At 36.3% G+C, this 27,424-nt stretch overlaps 1 protein-coding gene across 3 annotated transcripts in view; it reads left to right on the top strand.

The window, feature by feature from the left end:
• Window positions 1–27,424, top strand: part of ARHGAP32 (Rho GTPase activating protein 32) — a 299,252-nt gene that overhangs the window by 161,644 nt on the left and 110,184 nt on the right. For all 3 annotated transcript variants that reach the window (XM_059184831.1, XM_059184839.1, XM_059184850.1), the window contains one exon: window positions 19,012–19,098. In XM_059184831.1, coding sequence (XP_059040814.1) covers window positions 19,012–19,098 — 87 coding nt within the window. The remainder of the gene's footprint in view (window positions 1–19,011; window positions 19,099–27,424) is intronic.

The following is a 27,424-nucleotide window of genomic DNA, read 5'->3' as shown; positions in this document are numbered from 1 at the left end:
TCTCTGTCTGTCGAATAAATAAATAAAATCTTAAAAAGAAAAAAAAAGACAATTAGTTGACTATATTTCAGGGTTCTTGATTCACTTCTTTTGGTCCTTTGGTGATTCAGTTCCAGTATCTGTTTTTATGCCAATACTATATCCGTCTGATTACTATAGCTTCGGAGCACAGTTTGAAGTCTGGAAGGAAGTGTGATTCCTCCAGCTTTACTCTTGTTGCTCAAGATGACTTCAGCTATTCTGGGTCTTTTGTGGTTGCATGTAAATTTCAGGAATTTTATTTTATTTTTGTGAAAAATGCCACTGGAATATTGATAGGGGTTGTTATAATCTGTAAATTGCTTTGGGTAGAATGGACATTTTAACAATATCAGTTCTTACCAGTTGATTGTATCTTCTTCAGTTTCTTTCAACAATGTGCTACTGTTTTCACTGTACAGATCTTTTACCTCCTTTGTTAAATTTATTCCTAAGTATTTTACTCTTTTTTGATGCTATTATAAGCAGGATTTTGTTTTTTTTAAGATTTTATTTGTTTATTTGAGGGAGAGTGAGAAGAGAGCAGGGTGCACAAGTTGGGGGAGGAGGTGCAGATGGAGAAGCAGGATCCCCACCAAGCAGGGAGCCCAATGGGGAGCTCAATCCCAGGACTCCAGGATCATGAGCTGAGCCAAAGGCAGGTGCTCAACCCACTGAGCCACCTAGTCACCCCTGTGAACAGGATTTTTAAACTTTTTTTCAGATATTTCACTATTAATATATCGAATTGCAACCAAATTTTGTGTGTTGATTTAGTGTCCTGCAGTCTTACTGAATTCATTTATTAGTTTTAATGTTTTTTGATAGAATTTATAGGGTTTTTTGGTTGTTTTATTTTTACTTTAAGTTCATGTCATCTACAAAGAGATATGTTTTATTTTTTCCTTTCCGAGTTCAGTGCCTTTTATTTCTTTTTCTGGCTTTATTGTTCTGGCTAGGACTTCCAGTACTGTAATGAATAAAAATGACAAGAGGTGTTCTCTTTTCTAGTTTCTGATCTTAGAGAAAGGCTTTCAGCTTTTCATTGTTGAGTATGATGTTAGCTCTGTGTTTTTCACATATGGCTTTCATTGTGTTAAGGTACATTTCTTTTAGGGGTGCCTGGGTGGCTCAGTGGGTTAAGCCTCTGCCTTCAGCTTGGGTCATGATCTCAGGATTCTGGGATTGAGCCCCGCATCAGGCTCTCTGCTCAGCCGGGAGCCTGCTCACTCCCTGTCTCTCTGCCTGCCTCTCTGCCTACTTGTGATCTCTGTCTGTCAAATAAATAAATAAAATCTTTTAAAAAAAAAGATACATTTCTTCTATACTTAATTTGTTGAACATCTTTATGATGAAAGAATATTGAATTTTTTTCAAATACTTTCTATGCCTCTGTCGAGGTGATCATATGGTTTTTTGTTTCATCCCATTATTATAGTGTATCCCATTATTGATTCTATATGTTGAACCGTCCTTGTATCAAATTCCTCTTGATCATGGCCTTTTAATGTGCTGTAGAATTTGGTTTACTAATATTTTATTAAGAAATTTTACATGCATGTTCATTACGGGTATTGGCTTAGAACTTTCTTTTCTTGTAATGTCCTTATCTGGTTTTGTTTTCAGTATAATGATACTTTCATAAAATAAATTTGGGAGTATTCCCTCTTCTTCATTTTTATGGAATTTGTTATATTTGTTATATTCAAATTTTTTATTTTCTCACAGTTCAGTCTTGGTAAGCATAGGTTTCTAAGAACTTATTCGTATCTTCTAGGTTATCCAGTCTGTTGACATATTATTGTTGGTAGTATAGTCTCTTGTGAGCCTTTGTATTTCTGTGCTATCACTTATAATGTCTCTTTAATTTATAATTATATTTGAGTTTCTCTCTTTTTTCATTGTCTAGCTAATGGTTTTTCAATTTTGTTTATCTTTTCAAAAAAAAACACCTCTTAGTGGTTGTTTTTCTTTATTTCATTCATTTATGATCTATTTCATTTATTTCCATTTCATTTATTTTTTGATTTTCTTTCTTTCTTTCTGCTACCTTTGGTCTTAGTTTTTTCTTTTCCTAGTTCCTTTAAATGAAAAGATAGGTTGTTTATTGGAGATCCTTCTTCTTTAATATAGGCATTTGTCACTATAAACTTTTCTCTAAGCTATTTTTGTTGCATCTTACAAGTTTTGTTATATTTTACTTCCAGGTTTTTTTTTCAAGATATTTTTTGATTTTGCTTTTGATTTGTTTTCAGACCTATTGGTTGTTCAGGAGTATATTATTTAATTTACACATATTTATGAATTTTCCAGTTTACTTGCTGTTACTGATTTTTAGTGTCATACCATTTGGAAAAGATAGTTGGCATGATTACAGTCTTCTTAAATTTTCTGATACATATTTTGTGACATAACCTTTGATCTGTCCTGGAGAATGTTTCATGTGCATTTAGGAAGAACATGTAATCTGCTGTCGGAGTGTTTTGTGTGTGTCTGTTAGATCCTTTTCTCTTAAAATATAGTTTAAGTCTAATGTTTCATTATTGATTTTCTTTCTCTCCATGTTAAGAGTGGGTATTAACATCTCTCATTGCAGTTGTATTGCTCTTTATTTCTCCTTTTGTTTTTGTAGATACTTGCCTAATGTATTTTGGTGCTCCAATGTTGAGTGCATAAATATTTACAATTGTTATATCTTCTTCATTAATTGATCCCTTTGTCTTTATGTAATGACCTTTGTCTGTTGTGACAGTTTTTGACTTAAGCTTTATTTTGTCTGATGGAAGTATAGTCATCTCTCTTGTCTTTTGGTTTCTATTTGCAAGGAATATTTTTCCCCTGTTCCTTCAGCTTTATTGTATATATCTTTTCACTTTTAGTCCTTAAGCTAAAATGAGCATCTTTTAGGCACCTTGTAGTTGAATCTAGCTTTTTATTCCTTTAGCCACTCTGTTACTTTAATGGGAAATTTAAGCCTTTTACATTTAAAATAATTACAGCTAGAGGCTGGGAAGATAGTGGAGTAGGAGGACTCTAAGCTTACCTAGTCTCTGAGATACAGCTAGATAACACATCACTGTCAACAACCCAGAAAATGACCTGAAGACTGGCAGAACAAATGCCACAACTAAAGGCAGAGAAGAGGCTACAGTGAAGAAGATAGGAAGAGCAGAGATGCAGTGGGAGCTAAATAGATGTGTGGGCTGTCTGTGGGAGAAAGGCATCTGTGGGTGCTGAAAAGGAAGAGATACAGACTCTCATACCAGGGAGTTCACACGGCGAAGCTAAATCCCCTTTACATTTGGCTTTGAAAACAAAAACTTTGTGAGTTCTTACAACCAGTGGGACTTAAAGCCTGCAATTTAAAAAATTAGTGGGTTTAGCTCTGGGAGAGCTGAAGGGCAATAGGACTTGAGTCCCTGCCCTTGAAGAGATAGCACAATCAAAAAGCCCACAGACATACAGCATGGAAACAGTTTGAAAAACAGGCCTGGGGCATAGGGGAGGGAGAGTTATTTACTAATCTTAGAGTGTGTCATAGAGGGACAGAGATTGCTGGGCGATTCCTCCAGGAACAAGGCAGCTGGTAGGTGCCACTTCACTCTCCCATTCCTGAGATACACACAGTGGCCACCTGTGGGAACCAGCAAGCATTTGCTACCTAGCTTCAGTCCCTCAGGGAATCTGCCCTTTCCCGTCATGCTTGCCTCAGTCCCACCACTGTGGGTTCTCTCCCCTAGAGGATCACCACATACTTTGCCAGCAGTGTGTCTTTGACCTGTATGCAAGGCCTTGGTTTAGGTGGTGGCAGAAGTGGTGGTGGGCCCCCTTCTGCAGAAGAATGGGTATATGTTGTTAAAATTGTGAGCCCCACACAAAGTGCGATCCCCTCCACCCCAGCTGGCCTTGGTTCAGCACTAGCAGCAAGTCTCATTTTACAAGCAGTTTGGCTGGCATCTTGTTAAAACTGCATGCCTTGCCTGGCCACCAGGTCCGGGGGTGAGGGGGTTCATGTCCCCTGTTGCTGATGCACAAACCTTGCAGGCACTGTGTGATTAGTCCCCTCCAGTATGCTATTGGCCAAAACCCATTCAAACCAGCGCCATAAGCCTGAAAAGTGTGCAGGCAGCCTCCAAAGTGGCCAGCACCACATCAAAGTGACTCCTGTCCTTGGGAGAGGGGAATAGACCACCCACACCAGTCAGACTTCAGTCCCAGCAGTAGGCTGGGGACAGATAGTTGGTCCAATTGCAGTGACCACCCACCAACAAAAACATCTCAGGGGACAACACACAGTGTGCCCTACAGTTTGGTGCTACTTGGCAGATGCGTGGTCTGATGAAACTCATGCCCAAGAAGGCCCCAGGTTGGTCCACTGACACCACAGAGAGCAGACATTTCCGACAACAGGCAAAGGAGAGCCACAGCAGCTGACTGGACTGAAGGAAAAAGCAGCCCAGCAGCCACAACAGTGGGGTACATGCAACACACATAGCAGACACCCTCGAAGTGCCAGATTCCAGTAAGCATGGAACATTGCACTGCAGGGCATGATAAGATCTTCTCTTCATGAGGCCATTACTTTCAGGAGCAGGGGATATAGCTGACTTTTCTAACACAGAACAGACACACAGAGTTAGACACAAGAGACAGAGGAATATGTCCCAAATGAAACAATAGGTCAAACCACAATAAGAAATCTAAGTAAAATGGAGATAAATAATGTGCCTGATAGAGAATTTAAAATAAATGTCATAGTGGTACTCACTGGACTTGAGAAAAGAGTGGAAGACATCAGTGAGCCTTTAACAAGGACATATAGAAGAACCAATTAGAGATGAAGAACACAATAAGTGAAATTAAAAATATACTAGATGGGGGGCACCTGGGTGGCTCATTGGGTTAAAGCCTCTGCCTTTGGCTCAGGTCATGATCCCAGGGTCCTGTGATCTCGCCCCACATTGGGTTCTGTGCTCAGCAGGGAGCCTGCTTCCTCTTCTCTCTCTGCCTGCCTCTCTGCCTACTTGTAATCTCTGTCTGTCCAATAAATAAATAAAATCTTTTTTAAAAAGATGCTTAAAAAATAAAAATACACTAGATGGAATAAAGAGCAGACTAAAGGAAGGAGAAAATGAATCAGCAACCTAGAGGACAGAGTAATGGAAAGTAACAAGCTGAACAGGTAAAAGGAAAAAAAAAATTAAGCACAATGCAAATAGATTTAGGGAACTCAGTGACTCTATCAAGCAAAAGAGCATTTGCATTACAGGGACCTAAGAAGAAGAGAAAAGTGGGCAGAAAATTTATTTGAAGACATAATAGCTGAAAATTTCTTGCATCTGTGGAAGCAGACAGAACTCCAGATTCAGGAGGTACAGAGATCCCCCAACAAAATCACCCCATGGAGGTCCACACCCTAGTAATTAAAATAGCAAAAAGTAGTGATAAAGAGAGAATTTTAAAAGCAGCAAGAGAAAAGAAGACTGATACATACAAAGGAAACCCCATAAGGCTACTAGGGGATTTTTCAGCAGCAACTTTGCAGGCCAGAAGGGAGTGGTATGATATATTCAAAGTGATGAAAGGAAAAAACTGCAGCCAAGAATATGCTATCCAGCAAGGCTGTCATTCAGAATAAGAAAGAGTTTGCTGGACAAAGAAAAGCTACAGGAGTTTGTGACCCCTAACCTGGACCTATAGGAAATGTTAAAAGGGAACGCTTTCAGTGGAAGGAAAAGATCATAAGTAAGAGTAAGAAAAGTAGGAAGCACAAAAGCAGTAAAAATAAGTATACATGTAAAAATCAGTCAAGGGATTCACAGAATAAAAGGATGTGAAGTATGACAACCACATACCTAAATCATGGAGCGAGGGGAGAGGAGTAAGGAATGAGTTCAAACTTAAGTGTCCCATCCACTTAATATAGCCTGCTGTATGCAGAAGATATTATATACAAACCTAATGGTAACAAAAAACCAAAAATCAATAATAGACATGGAAAAAGTCAAGAGAAAGGAATCTAAGTATATCACTAAAGAGAACCAACAAACTGTGAGAGAAGCAAGAGAATAACAGAGAACTACAAAGACAATCACAAAGCAAGTAACAAAATGGCAATAAATACACACGTATGTGTGCTATTTATATGCTGCCTATGAGAGACTCATTTAAGACCTCCCGACACATACAGATTGGAAGTTAGGGGGTGGAGAAACATTTATTATGCAAGTGGATGTGAAAAAAAAAAAGCCAAGATAGGAATACTTTTATCAAGCAAAATGAGGACTTTAAAACAAACACAATAATGAGACAAAGAAGGAAACTATACAAAAATGAAGGGGACAAGAAGATACAACAAATTTAAACATTTATGTATCCAATATGGGAGCATCCAATACATAAAACAGTTAATACAAATGTAAAAAAAGCTAATTGATAGCCATATGATAATAGTGGGGATCTTTAACATCCCATTTACATCAGTGGACAGATTCTCTAAACATAAAACCAACAAAAAAACAGTTTTTTTTTTAATGACACACTGAACCAGATGGAGTTAACAGATATATTCAGAACATTCCATCCTAAAATAGCAGAGAATACATGTTCTTTTCAAGTGGACACGGAACATTCTCCAGAATAAATCACATATTAGACCACAAAATAAGTCTCCAACAAATTCAGAAAGATCAGTCACATTGTGCATGTTTTTTTGACTACAGTGCTATGATTGATACTAGAAATCAACCACAGGAAAAAATCTGGAAAGAGCACAGATACATGGAGGTTAAATAATAGACTACTAAACAATGAGTGGGTCAACCAAGAAATCAAAGAAGAAATCAAAATTACCTGGAGAGAAATGAAAGTGAAAATACAATGGCTCAAAATCTTTGGGATTCAGCAAAAGCTGTTCTGAGGGGTAAGTGTTTAGCATACAGGCCTATCTCAAGAAGCAAGAAAAATCTTAAACGAACAACCTAACATTTCACCTTAATCAACTAGAAAAAGAACAAACAAAACAGCAAAAGGAAGGAAATAATAAAGATTTGAGCAGAAATAAATGATAAGGAAACTAAAAAATAGAGTAGAATAGATCAATGAAGCCATTAGGTGGTTCTTTGAAAAGATCAACAAAGTTAATAATCCTCTGACCAGACTCACCAAAAATAAGAGAGGACTTCAAGTAAACAAAATCAGAAATGTTAGTGGAGAAATAACAACTGACACTACAGAGATGCAAATAATTACAAGGGAATATTATGAAAAATGATATGCCAACAAGTTGGATACCCTAGAAATGAGTGAATTCCTAGAAATGAGTGAAATACATAACCTACCAAAACCAAAGCAGGAATTGAAGCAGGAAGAAAAAGAAAATTTGAACAGACCAATTATCAGCAATGAAATTGAATCAGTAATTAAAAAACAAACGAACAAACAAAAAACCCTTCCCAACAACGTAAGTCCAGGCCCAGACAGCTTTACAGGTGAATTGTATAAACATTTAAAGAAGAGTGAATACCTGTTCTTCTCAAACTTTCCCAAAAAGTGGAAAAGGAAGTACATCTTCCAAATATCCATGAAGCCAGCATTACCTTGATACCAAAACTAGAAAATTTTAACACCACAAAAAAGAGGGAAACTACAAGTTTATATCTCTGATGAATATAGATATGAAAATTCTCACCAAAATATTAGCAAACTGAATGCAACAATACATTAAGAAGTTACTCACCACAATTAAGCGGGATTTATTCCTGGGGTGCAAGAGTGGTTCAATATTTGCAAGTCAATCAAAGTGATACATCAATAAGAGAAGGGATAAAAACCGTATGATCATTTCAATAGATGCAGAAGAGGCATTTGACATAGTATAACATCCATTCATGATAAAAGCCCTCAACAGAGTAGGTTTAGAGGGAACATACCTCTCATAATGAAGGTCATATGTGAAAAGCCACAGTGAACATCTTCAGTGGGGGAAAAACAGAGCTTTTCCTTTAAAGAACAAGACAGGGATGTCCACTTTCCCTACTTTTATTCAACATAGTACTGAAAGTTCTAGCCATAGTGACCAATAAATCAGATAACAAAAAATTAAAGGCATTGAAATTTGTAAGGAAGAGGTAAAACTTTCACTCTTTGAGATGAAAGAGTGAAAATACTAATAGAACTAATCAATGAATTCATTAAAGTTGCAGAATACAAGATCAATGTACAGAAATCTGTTGAATTTCTACACAGTAATAATGAAGCAACAGAAAGAGAAAATAAGAAAACAATCCCATTTACAGTTGCACCAAAGATAACAAAATACCTTGGAATAAACTTAACCAAGGAAGTGAAAGACCTATACTCTGGAAGACTATAAAACATTGATGAAAGAAATTGATGACAAAACAAAGAATGGAAAGACATTTCATGCTCATGTATTGAAAGAAAAAATACTTTAAAATGTATATAGTACTAGAAAGATTATAAATATTTAATGCAAATCCTATCAAAATACCAACAACATTTTTCACAGAACTAGCACAAACAAGTTTAAAGTTTGTGTGAAACTGCCAAAGACACTGAATAACCAAAGCAATCTTAGAAAAAACTGAAAGTATCACAATTCCACACTTCAAGCTCTACTAATCAAAACAGTATAGTACTGGTACAAAAAGAGACACAAAGATCAATGGAACAGAATAGAAAGTCCAGAAATAAACCCACAATTATGTGGTCAACTACTCTTCAGTGAAGATGGCAAGAATAGGCAATGGGGGAAAAAAAGTCCCTTCAACAGATTGGTTTGGGAACACTGGACAGCTACATGGAAAAGAATGAAACTGGACCACTTCCTTTCATCATACAGAAACACAAATGTAAGATGAATTAAGGACCTAAATGTGAGACCTGAAACCATAAAAATCCTTGAAGAGAGCACAAGTAGTAATTTCTCTGACATCAGCTGTAACAACATCTTTCTTGATATGTATCTGGAGGCAAGGAAAACAAAATAAAAAATAAGATACTGGGAATATATAAAAATTTTGCACAGCAAAATTTTGCAAAGCAAAGGAAACAACCAACAATACTAAAAGACAGTCTACTGAATAGGAGAAAATATTTGCAAATGACATATCCAATAAAGTGTTAGTATTCAGAATATATACAGAACTAACAGAACTCAGCACCAAAAGCCCCAAGTAATCTAGTTAAAAATAGAAGACATGAACAGAGATTTCTTCAAAGACAACATCCAGATGGCCAACAGATATATGGAAATATGCTCAGCATCACTCATCAGCAGGGAAATGCAAATCAAAAGCATAATATCACTTCACATCTGTCAGAATGGCTAACATAAAAAACTGAAGAAATAAGTGTTGACAAGGATGTGGAGAAAAAAGAACCTGTCTGTACTGGTGGTGGGAATACAAATTGGTACAGCATTGGGGAAGACAGTATGGAGGTTCCTCAAAAAATTAAAAATAGATCTAACCTATGATCCACTAATCACAGTCCTGGGTATTTATTCAAAGAATATGAAAACACTAATTTGAAGGGATATGTTCACCCCCATATTTATTGCAGCATTATTTACAATGGCCAAATTATGGAAGCAACCCATGTCCATCTATAGATGAATGGATAAAGAAGGTGTGGTGTATACAATGGAATATAATTCAGCCATAAAAAAGATGAAATCTTGCCATTGGCAACAACATGGATTTATCTAGACAGTATAATGCTAAGTGAAGAAATCCCTTTAATGAAGATGGTGCCAAAGGCCAAGAAGGAAGCCCCTCCCAAAGCTGAAGCCAAAACAGAAGCTTTGATGGCCAAGACAGCAGTGCTGAAGGGTGTCCACAGTCATACAAAAGAAGATCCACACATTGCCTACATTCCAATGACCCAAGACACTCCATCTCCAAAGGCAGCCCAAATATCCTCGAAAGAATGCCCACAGGAGAAACAAGCTTGATCACTCTGCAGTCATCAAGTTCCCCCTGCCTACTGAGTCAGCCATGAAGAAAATAGAAGACAACAATACATTTGTGTTCATTGTAGATGTCAAGACCAACAAGCACCAGATCAAATAGGCTTTGAAGAAGCTCTAGGACATTGAGGTGGCCAAGATCAACACCTTGTGGAGAGCAAGGCTGGCTTCTGTGATGCTTTGGTTATTGCCAACAAAATTGGAATAGTCTAAACTGAGTCCAGCAGCCTAAATCTAATTTCCTTCACCATAAAAAAATAATGCTAAGTGAAATAAGCCAGTCATAGACAAATAGCATATGATTTCACTCATACCTGGAACTTAAGAAACAGACAAAAGAACAAGGAGTGGGGAAAGAAAAGAGAGACAAAGCAAAAACAAGTTCTTAACAAGAGAACAAATTAATGGTTGCAAGGAGTGAGGTGTGGGTGGTTGGTTGAAAAGGTGAAAGGGATTAAGAGTCCACTTGTCTTTTGGGTTTTCCATATAAAGAATCATGTCATCTGCAAAGAGAGAGAGTTTGACTTCTTCATTGCCAATTTGGATACCTTTTATTTCTGTTTGTTGTCTGATTGCTGTTGCTAGGACTTCTAATACTATGTTGAACAAGAGTGGTGAGAGTGGGCATCCTTGTCTTGTTCCTGATCTCAACGGAAGTCTGCAAGCTTTTCCCATTGAGGATGATATTTGCTGTGGTCTTTCATAGATAGATTTTATGAAGTTCAGGAATGTTCCCTCTATCCCTATACTTTGAAGCATTTTAATTAGGAACGGATGCTGGATTTTGTCAAATGCTTTTTCTGCATCAATTGAGAGGACCATGTGGTTCTTCTCTCTTCCCATATTAATTTGTTCTATCCCATTGATTGATTTGCGAATGGTGAACATATCCTTGTAGCCCAGGGATGAATCCCACCTGGTCATGGTGGACGATCTCTTTAATGTGCTGTTGGATCCTGTTTGCTAGGATCTTGTTTATAGCAGCAATGGCCACGGTTGCCAAACTGTGGAATGAACCAAGATACCCTTCAATGGACGAATGGATAAGGAAGATGTGGTCCATATACACTACGGAGTATTATGCCTCCATCAGAACGGATGAATATCCAACTTTTGTAGCAACATGGACGGGACTGGAAGAGATGATGCTGAGTGAAATAAGTCAAGCAGAGAGAGTCAATTATCATATGGTTTCACTTATTTGTGGAGCATAACAAATAGCATGGAGGACATGGGGAGTTAGAGAGGAGAAGGGAGTTGGGGGATATTGGAAGGGGAGGTGAACCATGAGAGATTATGGACTCTGAAAAACAATCTGAGGGGTTTGAAGTGGCGGGGGTGGGGGAGGTGGGAGGTTGGGGTACCAGGTGGTGGGTATTATAGAGGGCACGGATTGCATGGAGCACTGGGTGTGGTGCAAAAATAATGAATACTGTTATGCTGAAAATAAATAAAAAAGAAAAAAAGAGTCCACTTGTCTTCATGAGCACTGAGTAATATATAGAATTGTTGAATCACTGTATTGTACATCTGAAATTAATATAACACTGTATGTTAACTATACTGGAATTAAAATAATCTTGTGAGTGAAATAAATGAACAGTTAGACTTGAGAATTTAATCCCTTGGTTAGTGAACTGGGAATAGGACATAAGGATGAGGAATGAAGTAGTTAGAAGGGAGGAGGGGTGAGACTGTCTTGCATATCTCTAAGAGAATCATTTGCCCTGGCTGGTTTTAACTGGACATTCGTCCATACATAGAAGAGTAGAAACCTTAACTACTCTCATTCAGCCTTAATTTTTAAAAAGCCTAAAATTAAAAACTGACTTGCAAATTATAGTAGTACTAAATGAGAAACTTTAAGGGGAAAAGATTAATGACAAAGAGTTTTGCTAATTTAAAGCATGAAGGGTACTTTTTACTTTGTTTTTGTAATGAAGTGTATTTAACTGTCAAGCCACAACATATAGAGAACAGTAGATAGGAAGGTTAAAGATTTATCTTAAATTTGTATCTCTACTAATTATTTTATTATGAAATTGATTTCTGACTAGATTGTAAGTAGTTCTGTGATACTCTGCTTCGTCTGCTTCGATATTCTGACATCGTCTTTGAAATAATTGCAGTTTCTGTTAAGCTTGTTTTAGGAGACTACATTTGTTTAGAACGTTTCATACAGAAAACTGTTCACTTTTTAAGGTTATGAACTGTTTCTCATGGGTATAGAATTTGCTCATTAAGCTTATAGCATTGATCTCATTGACTTTAACCTTACAGATTTTGTTCTAAATAAAGCAACCAATCCAAAAAAATAATTATTGATAGTTCAGAACATTTTGTTAATTGTTCAGTTTGATCCATATTTCCTTTGTTATCTTCTTACTTTTGCTATCTTTGTTGATGATTTACTGAGTAGTTGTGGCCTTATACTTTGTTTCCTTTCTTCTACTTTTTCTTTGTGATTACTATGAAGTTTACATAAAATATTATATGATATCCCGCTTTGAGCTGATATGAACCTAAGTTGGATTGCATAGAAAAACTGGTTTTCTTCAGTTCACATTTTAGGTTATTGTTATTACAACTTACATCTTTTTATATTTGGTATCTATTTAAAGGCTATTGTAGCTATAGTCATTTATTGTTGTCTTTCAGCTTTTATACTAGAGTTTAAAGTGATTTACAGGTACGCCTGGGTGGCTCAGTGGGTTAAGCCTCTGCCTTCAGCTCAAGTCATGATTTCAGGGTCCTGGGATCGAGCCCCTCATTGGGCTCTCTGCTCAGCAGGGAGCCTGCTTCCTCCCCCCTCTCTCTCTGTGTCTGCCTCTCTGCCTACTTGTGACCTCGTCTATCAAATAAATGAATAAAATTTTTTAAAAAAAGTGATTTACATACCACTTTCAGTAAGAGAGATTTTGAATTTATGCATTTAGCTTTATTCTTAAATTTTATATGTTTATGTTTTTACTTTGTTTACTAGTATCTTTTCATTTCAGCTTGAAGAACTCTCTTTAGAATTTCTTGTAATGCAGTTATAGCAGTGATCTCCCTCTGCTGTTATTTGTCTGGGAAAGCATCTCTCCTTCATTTCTTATGGGCAGCTTACCGTGTATAGTAGAATTGTTTGTCCGTTTTCTTCTTTCAGTACTTTGAACATATCATCGTAGTCTCTCGTGGTCTGCAAAATTTATGCTGAAAAATCTTATAATGCTATGGGGATTCCTTTGTACACGAAAGTCTCTTTTCTCTTGCTGCTGTTGAAATTCTTTTTGCTTGATTTTTGACTGATTATAGTGTGTCACGGTCAAATCCTCTTTGGGTTCAATACGTTAGGTGATGTTTGAGCTTCACACAACTGGATATCCATATCTCTTCTCAAATTGGGAAGAGATCAGATAAATTTTTTCCCCTTTTCCTCCTTCTCTTGGGACTCCAGTAGTGCATGTATTGTTACACTTAATATATCCTGTAAATTCTGTAGTCCTTCTTCATTCTTTTTCCATTTCTTTTTCTTTTTGCTTTTCTGACTAATTTCAAAATACCTATGTCTTTAAGCTCATTGATTATTTCTTCTGCTTTGAGATTGAGTCTGTTGTTGCTGTTCTCTATTGAATTTTTCAGTGCAGTCATTATATTCTTTAGCTCTGTGCTTTCTGGGTTTTTAGAAAATCATTTCTACGTCTTAAACTTCCCATTTTGTTCAAGTAATGCTTCTCTAAGTTTGTTTAGTTGTCTGTCTCTGTCTCTGTCTCTCTCTCTCTTTTCTTTTTTTTTGGTACTTCACTAAATTTCTTTAAGATGATTATTCTGATTTTAAAAAGATGATTATTCTGGATTTTTTGTCTATTACCTCCTAGATCTTTCTTTTTGGGGGTCCCTTATTAAATATTTATTCCATAGGTGATGTCATGTTTCCCTGATTTGTCATGATCGTTATGTTCTTGCACTGTGTCTGCACATTGGTGGAAGTGGTGTCTGCTTCCAGTTTTTATAGGTTCATTTAACAGGAAAAGACTTTGAGCAGTCACCATGGCTGGTGAGTTTGAAAGGGCCAGCTGGTTGCATCTGTACATAGTGTTTGCTGCTGGGGTCTCTGATAGATGAAACCCCCGCACATCTTTTGAGGTCAGGTGGCTTGCTGGCTTGGCTCTGTCATCAGGTAGGACCACTTGCAGGGCTGTGATTGCACATAGGTGCAGGCTGGGTTCATTAATCATCCTTGGTTAGTTGTGCCACACTTGGTACTGAATGGCCAGGTCATGCCAAACTGGGGTTTATATTTTGGTGGGTCTGCAGGCTGGGCCCTATGACTAAGGGAGGCTAAAGGCTATCTGTGCTTTTGGGCAGGGACACAGGCTGGTCTCTGTGATGATGGAGGATATGCACATCTTTTGCTGTATTTGGGCATGGTAACTGGTGGGATTTTCTCCCTGGTCAGGGATTCTGGCTGTGGCTCATCAAGAGTGTTCACTGACTGGTTTCCTAGGGTGGGCAGGGTCACAGGCTGTGTCTTGCATCTGAGTGCTGCTGCCTGGAGGCCAGGCCCTGCAGTCTGGTAAGATCACGGACTGCCCTCTCTAGTTGGCTGATCTCTTGATTGGAGACCCCAACCAGGCAAAACTGATGACTGTGTCCCCTGAGCTGACCTGCCTACCATTTTGGCTCTGAAGATGGGTAGAGGTGCAGGTGGGGCTTTCTTATCAGGCAAGGTTGCCAGCAGGGTCCTGTCCACTACCAATATTCGTTGACTAGTTTCTTTGTGCCCCATCCTCTTTCTTTGTTACAAAATGATCCCATGTGGTCTACCCCTGTCAATTCCTTCAGTGTTCCCTGTGAGGCAAGACAGAAATGGGCCTCCTGAAGTTCACCCCTCAGCACTGGGGATGCTAGATATCTCTCTAGGGCTCTTTTTTTTCCTAAAGAAAAACCATAGCCCTAGGGAATTCTTTTCAGTGTGTTGCTGTGCTGGCCTAGGAAAGGGGTGATGGCCATTACGAAACTACTCCTTTTTCCCTTCTAATATGACTTTTCTCAGTTTTTTGCTCTTAAGTGTTTGTGTTAGCCTCACCTCCCAAGTTCTAGGATTTTCACAAACAAATTCTTATGTGTTGATAGTTGCTAATGTCTGTTTTGGTGGGGAGAGGTGGTCTAGCGTTCACTGATTCTTCCGTCTTCTTGACATCACTATTCATATAATCTCTTTATGTCTTTCTCTCTTTCCTTCTGGGATTTTCACAATGTATGTTTTGGTCTTTTTGAATGTGTCCTGCTGGTTCCTGAGCAACATTTTACTTTTTAAAATTCCTTTCTCTTTCTGTTATTTGAACAGTATTCAGGTTTCTCCTGCTTTCTGAAACTTAGTGTTATACTACTTTGCTTTGATGTAGACCTAATGTTAGTACAGTAATGGCTATTTTGATAAAAGTGAAAATCCTTTTGGGATTTCTTTCTCTTAATGAAAACAGGTACTAACAGAGGTCTTTCATAAAAGTAAGGTGGTATAATGCAGACTTTTGGAAAGTAGAGGATACGCTTTGCTTCATACCATTTTGGCTTTTAAAAGGTTTCAAAGGAACGCTCTACCTTTGGATAGTGGGGGAAATCTGTATTTTGACTTACCCTATCTTTAAGTAAGCTGTTTCTTCTTCTTGCCCAAATCTGCTGTTGATCCCTTTAGTTAGAATTTTTAGTCATTCCTCAAATTTGTTTTTTGTTCTCTTTTTTTCTTTTTTTTTATTGATATTTTCATTTATTTATACATTGTTTTTCAGGTTTCCCTTAGTTCTTTGAGCTCTTTGAGTGTGTTTTATATAGTACATTTGAGATCTGTTAGGTCCTTATATTGCTTGTGTTGGTTTCTTATTTTTTTTCTTGTGAATTATCCATATGTTCCTGTTTCTTTGTATATTTTGTGAATTTTGTTGTTGCGTACTTGACATTTGGATATTATAATGTGGTAACTATGGAAATCAGATTCTATCTCTTACCACAGGTATGCTGTTTTTGATCTTGAGGGCTGCAGTCTGTGTTTTTAGCGACTTTTCCAGGCTGTTTTTGAAAAGACTGTGTTCTGTGTCCTATGTGCTCACAGATGTCTCTTCTTTTACTTGTGTTCAGATAGTGTTTTGTTAGAGAATTCCTTGAATGCCCAGAACTAAAAATAAAAAATAAAGAAAATAAATAATAAGCCAGTCTTTGCACATTTCCTTTGTATTAAGAGACTCATTCAACAATTAACCAGGCTTTTTACAGCTCTGTCTTAGCCTGGAGGGTAGAGGTGAAAGCTTAAGAAATCTTTATGTCTTTTGTGCGTGTGTCCTACTCTAAACATATTCATGGCTTTCTAAATGCCCCACCATACACACATACTTTTGAATGCTCTCATTTCCCAAGGAACCTCTCTTCTCATCTCTTTCTCCTGGACGTTAAGCAATCTATATTATGTCTTAGCTATAATCTTTTGCTTCAGGTGACTGAAGACTTTTAGTTCACTTTACAATATTTTAACGATGCTGTTTTTTTAAAATCCCCCAGGGTGAATTCCAATTTAGGTGAAAAAGAAACGTATTCTTTGTGTCAGCCCTTCATGTAAATGCCAGGCAGATCAGAACAGACAAATACAGTAGTTTATTAATGATGTCTCTGCTCCTTCCAGACTCAAGGAGCAGAGGGCGCTAGGGCTGCTGTGGACAGGAGTGTTGCTGAGATGGGAAGGGAAGGAGCAAGTGTGGGTAACAATACCACGGAGCTCTCCTGCAAGTCAGAAGTCACCATTTTTCTTGATTCATTGTCTCATGCTGATTGTAAACTTTCTACTGTATTCTACATTACTAAGAAAGTTGCTTGTGAGAGTTACTGCTGGTTTTTCTGTGAAGGGAATGGAGTTTGGAGTTGCCCCCCACCCCAACCATTTTATTGAGACCGTTTGACTGTCCACACCATCTGACCATCCTCCCTTTCTGTTACGTCCACTCCACCTTTGCCTTTTGGGGGAAGTTTTTCCTTCTCTTCCTCACTCTCTCCTTCGCCCTAGTTCTTCTTAAGAAGGTTGATTTTATTTCTAGTCTTCATTTCTTCTGAATTTACGGCCATTTTAAAATTTGAAACTCTTCCTTGTGGTTTGGATATTCAGGAGTTGTGGGGCTTTTTTTGATTTGTTTGTTTTTTTTAACCTCCATTGAGGGGAATTGAAAATTGGTGAGATATCTAAAGATCTCATTGTGCTTTACTGCTGAGCCACCAGTTTTCTGAACTGAGGGAGAGCATGTGCTCTTTCTCTGTCTCTTTGTGCCTGGTTGCTAGTTCTCTTTGTTCTCCAGTCCTTTCCCCAATCTCCTGTGCAAACACAGAGCTTGCTTCTGTCTGTCCTACTGTGAACCTTGGTGTAGAGTTGCTGCTTACTCTCTGAAGCTCTGGTTGCCTTCAGGTGTTTCTCCTGGCTTTTCTGTGCCAGCCTTTAGTTGTTGAATCTCTTGAATGCCCCAGAAGGCAGTCTCTGAGCCTTCTTGACCTGCTCCCTGTCTGCAGTGGTTAGCTGCAGTGTGCTGGGGAGACACCACACACATCATAGGTTCCTCCTTCTCTGGGCTCCTGCTGCTCTTCCCCCAGCCTAGGCTGTATTGATCCTATAACCTGGGGTCTGGTGGGTATTAACTCTTTGCTACAAGGTTTCTGTGGAATTTTCGTTCATTACTTCAGTCCATGCACAGTCTTGAGCATTTGGCTGGTTTCTCCTTACCCTGTCTAATGCAGGTTCTTTTTCCTTCTGCATCTTTACCAGGCTCCTGAGCATGTCCGTGGGTCTCTTCTGTCTCATGAATGTTCATTTCCCTTTTTAGTTCATCTAATTCTTTTTTTAAAAGTATAATTTTGTAGTTAATCTGGCTTATTTTGGTTGGTGTGAGAATGATCATTATCTTGTAAGCTTCTACTTAATACCAGAATGTTTTTAAAAATAGTTCTGTCATTCTGCTCTCAAAATAGAAAATATGTGTTTATCTTTTTTTTTAATAATACTAACTATAATGATGGTAACATTAAGCACTTAAGAGTAGTAGGCGTCTTGGTGAACACTTTAAGTGCATTATCTCATTTGATACTGACAAACTTGAGAATAGGTACTGTTAATCATTCTCATTTTCCCAAGGAGAGTGAGTAGGTATGTCAGTATTATACAGCTAGTTAGTGACAATTGTGAACTCAGGGTTCTAGAGCCTGAGCTCTGTCTCTAGAGCAGAGTTGGCAAATTCACATCCCTAGGTGGGACAGATGTCTGATATAAATGCAAGAAGAGAGTAGTGCATGAAAAAATAACAAAGCAAACAGCATGATGATGGACAGTTACCATTCAACCTAGGCACTGGGGTCAAAGTGTTTGGAGAATACATACCTCATTTAAAGGGTTTGGTCACTTTTCAGTTCCAGCTGGTTATTGCTCAGATGAGAATATGGGTCTAATATTTCAGATTTTCTAGTAGAAGCCAGAAATCTGTATTTTTCATATGAAATGACTCAGTTTCTAAATTCTTGCTTCTGGTTCAGGTGAAAATAAAATAAAATCTGATGTTCAGATACGCATGAGAAGTCTAAAGGAACACGTGTCTGCAGGCCCAGACTGTTCTCTGCGAAGCCAGTTTCCAATCTCTGGCATGAGTCCGAGCTGTCTTTCACCCACTTTGCCCATGCTGCCTGTCAGTGCCCTCACTGCCATCCTGTCACATATGTGCTAAATAAACTCGGGAGTGAAGACCTTCTCTTGAATGGACATATTTTATTTACTGCTGTTATGCAGTTGTGCTACTTTAAAGTATGAAGCCAATACTTAGAAACATATTTTTGAAAACATCCTGAATTCTTTGTTTTATCTTCATAAGCAGCAGAGTTCCATTGAAAGGCATATCTCAGAGTGAGTCGGTGTGAGGGTTTAAGTGTTACTGAATGCCTCGTTTATTTGTGTTCATTAATCATGACTTTCTCTCCCCCCCCCCCTTTTGACATAGCTCTCACTTTCAGAAGAACAGAATGAAGTAATGAAAAACGGCTGTGAATCTAAAGAGCTGGTCTACCTCGTGCACATCGCTTGTCAGGTATTTCTGTGGATGTGTAGATTCCTTTGAATGCATTTTTTACAGTGTCTCATAGAATTCACAGAAAGAGACTCGTATGGTATTGAAATGAAATTGGACTGTGTATGACCATGGTTAAGAAAATAAACGGTATCCTTTAAAAAAGGGACAAATGTTTTCTTACAAAAGTACATGGAATGCCCAGTTTAGTATTGTAACTTGTATATCTTCTGTCTGCATTTTTAGAAATCTTTTAAGGCTTTAGACATTTGTGGACAAATAACAGTGACTATGGCAACACAGATGTTTCGTTTTATTCTTTCTCCCAGTCGTATTGGCAATTCTGCATGTGCTCAGGGTTGAAACAATTAATAGAATCAGTCCTACAGATACTCAATTTACAAACTTAAATGAAAACTCTTCTTTATAAGAGTAAAGGAAATACATCTTCTATTGATGATAAGATTAAATGAATCACCTACTGGTCACCTCTTACAGTAAAAGAGCAAACGTCTCTGCCTGAAATGCTCACTTTCCTACCAGGCAGGAAGTTTTGCTGTAGTGGATATAGTGTGTGTACATGTGTGCATGTTTTAGGAAGATGCTGTTTCTTGACTCTTAGTGTTAGAACATTTGTGAGGATAATTACCGTGACTTCTCTTAATGAGATTTGGAGGAAGTCATCTATTTCCTCCACCACGTAAGTAGTTTAGTTCCTTTTTCTTACTTCACTATAATTAAGCCTTACGTGTAGTTTTGATTAGTGATTGTAAAGTAACTGTTTTTTGAGAAAAGCTTTCTTTTGTGCAAAGTTTTTAGTTCTCTTTGGGAAAGAGTCAGGGGCATTTATGGGCCCCCCCCAAATGTTAATCTTGTACCCGAAGTTAAAAATTACATAATCTTGAAAAGTTTAATGGTCATCTCATATGGGAAATACCTCAGCTCCTAGTGTTAGTGATTTTAAAGAAAACTTTTCAGAATTAAGTGCTTTTATTTATTGGTGTCAGAATATGAGATTGGAAATTGAAAATTTATAAATTTGTATACAATTTGGAAATTGTATACAAATATGAAACTTTGGCCATCTTATTTATAAATTTGTGTACAAATTTTGTTTTATATTTTATTTATTTATATATAATTATATATATATATATTTATTTATATATTTTATAAATAAGATGGCCAAAGTTTCATATTGTTAATGTATGTTTTATTGTGTATCATCTCAGTTCCTTTGAGGAAGTAGGCAGCTCTGAATCACTAAGTGTCGTGTCATATTTCATAAAATGCTTCTTTTCATGACTTAATTTTTTTTTCAAAATTTTGTTTTACACAGAGAAGAGAGAAAGCATAAATAGGGGGTGAGGGAGAAGCAAGCTTCCTACTCTGCTGGGAGCCCAGTGTGGGGTTTGATCCCAGAACCCTGGGATCATGACCTCAACCAAAGGCAGACACTTAACTGACTGAGCCACAGGTGCCCCATCGTGACTTAATTTTTAAGTGAAAATAACACATACATTTTGGTGAACCATTACTCATACATAAATATAAATGATATCTTCTTTATCTGCAGTACATGATTGACATGTCATTATTGACATGTAATTAATTAATCCCTCTATAACCTAACATCTTTTAGCATCTTTCTTCTCACTATTAATTTCCATATGAACTGACAATGCAAATAGTTTTATTCTCATAAGCAAAATCTAATATTACAAACATTTATGCTATTTTTTAGGTGACCTTCAAAAGGTAAGCATGATATTTTGGAACCATATGTCAGAATGTATAATTGTCACTTGATTATACTTACATGAATTAGTGATCTAGCTAGTTAGGCTGTTTCCTGGTTGTAAGTATCTTGTCAATCTGCTTAAAAAATTTAAGACTACTCAGTATAGTACTCATTACATCAAAGTAGTAATTTACTGCAATGTAATAATGCCATTGCACTTCTCTGCAGTACTATAAGTGATCATTGAGGCACCCCCATGGCTTATTTTCTGTTTCCTTGCCAAATGTGTCGGTCATAAATCATATTAAATTGGAATCCTATATTTTTTTAATAACTAATAATATATAGACTTATAATCAAGCCCTCTCTTTTTGCCAATGAGGAAATTGAGGCCCAAATTACTGATGTGACTTTCCTAACTTTATATGAAATCTTAGCAGGAACTGCTAAAGATCTGATTGCCAGTTTTTTCTGCATCTCAGTGGAATTCACAATCTAGAACAGATTTAAGAGATAGCTTACTTAGTCTTCAGATAAGATACGATCACCATTACCTGCTGATATTTTTTCATATATTGCATATTTTTACTAATTTCTAATTTTTAAAGTATCCTTGAAGTTCTCTTTATTTAACCTACTCTTCTCTTGTTCTTCAATCTTAGAAAATGGCCAATTTAAACAACTGTGTTTTTTTTTTTTTGAAGTTAAGTACTGCTGATTCTTTTAGGTCTTATTTTTGAACCTTTTAATTTTGCTTTTGCCTCTGCCCTTTAGGTTTTTATTTCTTGTTAAATTGTGAATTCAGAAATGTAAACCATGTCTTTCATACTGAAGTGATCCAAATTCAGTAGGCATTTCGATTATGTGTCTAGTGTACAGATATTATGACACACAGTACAACATTTCATTCCTTCAACAATTGTGTGAGGTAAATAGTCCAGTTTTCATCTTATAGATGATGAATCTAAGACTCAAGAATGTTAATAACTTCCCCAAGGTCGTAAAATTAAAGAGAAAGACCAGGATTTGAACCTCAGTCTAGTGTTTTTTTTTTTTTTCCCCCCGATTCTTCTGTCATTTTCTGATATGATTTATAACTGATTAGCTACTCTGAAATGTGTAAGCATATCCTAAATGTTAATAAAGAATTACAGAAATGTATTGAGAGTGACAGTCAAATTTCTTTGCATGACATAAGTGGAGAGAGTCTAGGTACCATTCATATATACATATTTGAAGACATATATGTATCTTTTTTCTGATTTAAAAGTGTGGGTTTATGGGTTTTTAGGATAAAAATACTTCTAGAAATTTTGGAAAATATGGGAGGTGGAGAAAAAAAAAGAAAGTTGCCATGAAACTACTGTCCTGAGATTGCCCGTTTATATTTTTGCATGTTTTTGCTTTGTTTTACATAGTTGTATTTTATAATTGAATACAGGCATATATATATATATACACACACACATATATATATGTATATATATAACCTTACACAATTTTTAATTTATAAAGCATTCTTCCATGTTACTAAAATCTCTGTAAATACTAGTTAATTACTTAATTTACTGTATAGTTGACATACAATATTATATTGAGTTATAGGTATACCAACAGAGTGGTTTGACATTTACATACAGTACAAAATGATCACCATCTCTCACCATACATAATTATTACTCTATTATTGACTATTCTTTATGTTGTACTTCATATCCCTGTGACTTACTTATTTTATAACTGGAAGATTGTACCTCTTAATCCCCCTCACTTATTTCATGCATCCCCCAAATATCTCCCTTCTGGCAACCATCAGTTTGTTCTTTGCATTTATGAGTCTGTTTCTGTTTTGTTTGTTATTTGTTTTGTTTTTTAGAGTCCACATATAAATGAAATGATAAGGTGTTTGTCTTTCTATGTCTTACTTACTTCACTTAGCATAACACCTTCTAAGTCCATCTGTGTTGTCATAAGTGGCAAGAGTCCATTCTTTTTTACTGGCTGAGTAATACTCCATGCACCTATATTCCATAACTTCTTTATTCATTCATCCATCAGTGGATACTTAGTACTTTCATGTCACATTTATTGTAAAGATGATTCAGTGAAGTGGTGCATACAATAGCTCTCTGAATTAGTGTTTCATCTTATTTGGGTGAATAGCCCGTTGAGGAATTGCTGTATCATATGGTATTTCTGTTTTTAAACTTTTGAGGAATCCCCATATTATTTTTAATAGTGTTTCCACCAATTTACATGCCCACCAACAGTACATGGGGACTCCTTTTCTTGTCTTTTTGGTATTATCCATTATTTCTTGTCTTTTTGATATTATCCATTCTGACAGGTGGGAGTAACCTCTTAATGTGATTTTTATTTGCATTTCCCTGTGATCAGCAATGTTGAACATTTTTTCATGCATCTCATGGCCATCTATATGTCTTCTTTGGAAAAATGTTTGTTCAGGTCCTGTGCCCATACCCGTTTTTTAAATGAGATTTTTGTTCTGTGTGTATGTCTTGGGTTGTTTGAATTCTCTATTCTCTATATGTTTTGGATATTAACCCCTTGTCTGACATATCACTTACAAACACCTTCTCCCGTTTAGGAGGTTGTCTTTTCATTTTGTTAATGGTTTCATTCTCTGGGCAAAAGCTTTTTAATGTGCTGTAGTCTCAATTTTTTATATTTGTTTTTGTTGCCCTTGTCTGAGGAGACAGATCCAAAAAAATATTGCTAAGACTGATGTCAGAGTGATTATTGCCTGTGTTTTCTTTTAGAAGTTTTATGGCTTCAGGTCTTACATTTAGGTCTTGAATCTATTTTAAGTGTATTTTTGTATATGGTATAAGGAAGTGGTTCATATTCATTCTTTTGCATGTAGCTGTCCAGTATTCTTTAGAATACTTCCATTTATGAAATCAACTGTCTTTCCCCAATGTGTGTTTTTGGCTCTTTGTCATAGATTAATTGACCATATACACATGGGTTTATTTCTGGGTTCTCTACTCTGTTCTGTCTCTTTTCGTGCCAGTACTATACTGTTCTGATTACGATAGCTTGAAAGTGTCATTTAGAATCTAGATGCATGATACCTCCAGCTTTGGTTTTCTTCAAGGTTATTTGGCTGGGTGTTTTGTGGTTGCATACAGATTTTAGAATTTTCGTTCTAGTTCTATGAAAAATACTCTTGCTATTTTGATAGGGATTGCACTGAATCTCTAGATTTCTTTGGGTAATATAGACATTTAAACAATATTAAATTTTCCAAGCACGAGCATGGTGTATCTATACATTTATTTATGTCCTCTTTCCTTTCTTTTATTGATATCCTCTGGTTTTCAGAGTAGAGCTGTTTCACCTCCTTGATTAAATTTATGCATGGGTATTTTACTATTCTTGATGCAATTGCAAATGGGATTGTTTTCTTAATTTCTCTTTCTGCTAGTTTGTTATTAGTATATAGAAATGAAACCGATTTCTTATATTAATGTTATATCTGCAACTTTACTGAATTCATCCATTATTTCTAATAGTTTTTCTTCCAGTGGAGCCCTTAGGGTTGCCTATGTATAGTGTTACAAATATTTGCAGCATGTTAGCAGCAGATAATGACAGTTTGACTTCTTCCTTAGCAATTAAAATTCCTCTTATTTCTTTTTCTTTTCTGATTGCTATGACAAAGGCTTCCAGTACTTGGTTGAATAAAAGGGTTGAGACTGCATTCGTGATTCGTCACTGATCTTAAAGCAACAGCCTTCAGCTTTTCACCATTGAGTACGATGTTATCTGTAGTAGTGTTATATATGACCTTTATTATGTTGAGGTATGCTCCCTCTGTTGCCACTTTTTTGAGAGTTTTTATCGTGAATGGATGTTAAATTTTATCAAATGCATTTCCTGCATCTATTGAAATGGTCATATGGTTTTTTATTTATTTTGTTAATGTAGTATATCATATTGATTGATTTGTGGCTATTGAAACATCTTTGTATCCCTGTCAAATCCCACTTGATTGTGGCGTATGATCCTTATAATGTGCTGTTGAATTTGGTTGTGTAATATTTTGTTGAGGATTTTTGCATTTACATTCTTTAGGGATATTGGTCTGTAATTTTCTTTCTTTACAGCGTCTTTGTCTAGTTTTGGTATCACAGTAATGCTAGAGTCATAGAATGAACTTGGAAACATTCCTTCCTCTTCCATTTTTTGGAACAGGCTGAGAAGGCTAGGTATTCGGTCTTCTTTATGGTTTTTTTTTTTCAAATTCATCTGTGAAGCCATCTGGCCATGGACTTCCGTTTCTTGGGAATTTTTCCATTACTGATTGAATTTCATTACTCGTAATTGGTCTGTTTAAATATTCTGTTTCTTCTTGATGAAGTGTTGGAAGATTTTATGTTTGTAGGAATTTATCCATTTTTTGTAGTTTGTCTAACTTGTCTAACTAATTGTAGTAGTCTAATAATTTTTTGTATTTCTGGATTGTAAGTTGTAATTTTTTTCATTTCTGATTATTTACTTGACTTCCCTCTTTTTTTCTTGAAGAGGAGCCAAGATGGTGGAGAAGTAGCAAGCTGAGACTGCCTCTTTTTTTCTTGATTAGTCTGCTTTTGTTTTGTTTTGTTTTTCTTTTTGTTTTATCTTTTAAGTAATCTTTATACCCAGTATGGGGCTCAAACTTAAAACGCTGAGATAAAGAGTTACAGGCTCCACCAACTGAGCCAGCCAGGCATCCCTGGCTAAAAGTTTACAAATTTTGTTTATCTTCTCAAGGAACCAACTCCTAGTTTCATTGATCTTTTCTCATATTTTTAGTTTTTATTTCCTCTTTCTGCTTGATCTTTATTATTTTCTGTCTTCTAACTTTGGTTTTATTTCTTTTTCTTTTTCCAATTTCTATAGGAGTAAGTTTGAATTGTTTGAGATTTTTCTTGTTTATATAAAGATTTTACTTATTTGAGAGACAGAGATAGAGATGGCAAGAGAGAACACAAGTGGGGAGGAGAGGGAGAAACAGACTCCCTGGGGCACAGAGTCCAGCACAGGGCTCAATCACAACCTGAGCCAAAGGCAGACACTTAATCAACTGAGCTACCCACGTGCCCTGAGATTTTTCTTGTTTCTTGAGGTAGGCCTATCTATATTGGTCTAAACTTCCCTCTTAAAACTGCTTTTGCTATTCCCTTAAATTTTAAACAGTTGTGTTTCCATTTTAATTTTTCTCCAGGTATTTTTTTCACTGCTTCTTTGATTTCTTCACTGATCAGTTGGTTATTTAGCCTCCAAATGATTGTGTTTTTTCTAATTTTTGCCTTGGAATTGATTTCTAATTCCATACGATCATGATGGGAAAAGGTGCTTGATATGATTTCAGTCTTTTAACACTTACTTTAAATTTGTTTTATGGCCTAACATGATATGTTCCGAAAAATGTTCCATGTGCACTTGAAAAGAATGTGTGTTGTGCTGTTTTGATAGTTTTCTGTGTATATGTATGTCAAGCCCATCTGGTCTGATGTGTTGTTTAAAGTCATTGTTTCCTTATTGATTTTCTGTCTAGACACTGTATCCATCAATGTAAATGGGATATTAAAGTTCCCTACTGTTATTGTGTTACTGTCAGTTTCTTGTTTTTGGTCTGCTATTTACAGTTGTTACATTATCTTGTTGGATTTATCTCAGCCATTATGTAATACTTCTCTTTGTCTCTTGCCATAGTCTTTGTTTTAAAGTATTTTGTCTGATACAAGTATTGCTGTACCAGCTTTCTTTTTGCTACATTTACATGGGGTATTATTTTTCTTCTTTTCATTTTCAGCCTGTATGTGTCTTTATGTCTGAAGTGACTCTCTTGTAGGCAGCATATAGATGGGTCTTACATTTTTATCCATTTAGTTAGCCATTGTCTTTTCACTGGAGCATTTAGTCCATTTACATTTAAAACAATTGTGGATAATTTTGTATTCATTGCCTTTTTGTTAATTGTTTTCTAATTGTTTTGTATTTCTTTTATTCTCTTACTTTGTAACTTGACTTCTTAGTGTTATGTTTGGATTCCTTTCTATTTATTTTTAGTGTATCTATTGTAGTTTTTTGTTTTGTCTTTAACATGAAGTTCGTATGTAACACTCTTTGTATATAGAAGTCCATTTTAACCTGGTGGTCCCTTAGATTGAAACACATTTAAGAAGTACTACATTTTTACTCCCCACATCTTGTTTTATGTATTTAACTTCATATTTTCTATCTTTTTACTTAGTGTATCCCTTTACTAATTACTGTAGATATTGTTCATTTTACTAAATCTGTCTTTTAACCTTCGTACTAGCTTTATAAGTGATCGATCCACCATCTTTATATATGTTAGCTTTTACCAGTGATATTTTTTCTTCCAAAATTTTCTGACTTTTAGTTATGGCCCTTTCCTTTATGCTTAAAGAAATACTTTGAACATTTCTTGTAATGCCAGGTTAGTGGTGAACTTTTTAAAATTTTGCTTGTCTGGGAAACTTTATATCTCCTTCAATTCTGTATGAAAACTTAAACAGTTCTTAGTTGTAGGTTTTTTCCTTTCAGCAGTTTGAATATATCATGCCACTTCTT

This window comes from Mustela lutreola, chromosome 1 (genome assembly GCF_030435805.1).
Source record: "Mustela lutreola isolate mMusLut2 chromosome 1, mMusLut2.pri, whole genome shotgun sequence".
In the NCBI taxonomy this organism is placed as follows: Eukaryota; Metazoa; Chordata; class Mammalia; order Carnivora; family Mustelidae; genus Mustela; species Mustela lutreola.
Note: the sequence above shows the minus strand (reverse complement) of the source record. Positions and strands in the feature narration are given on the sequence as shown.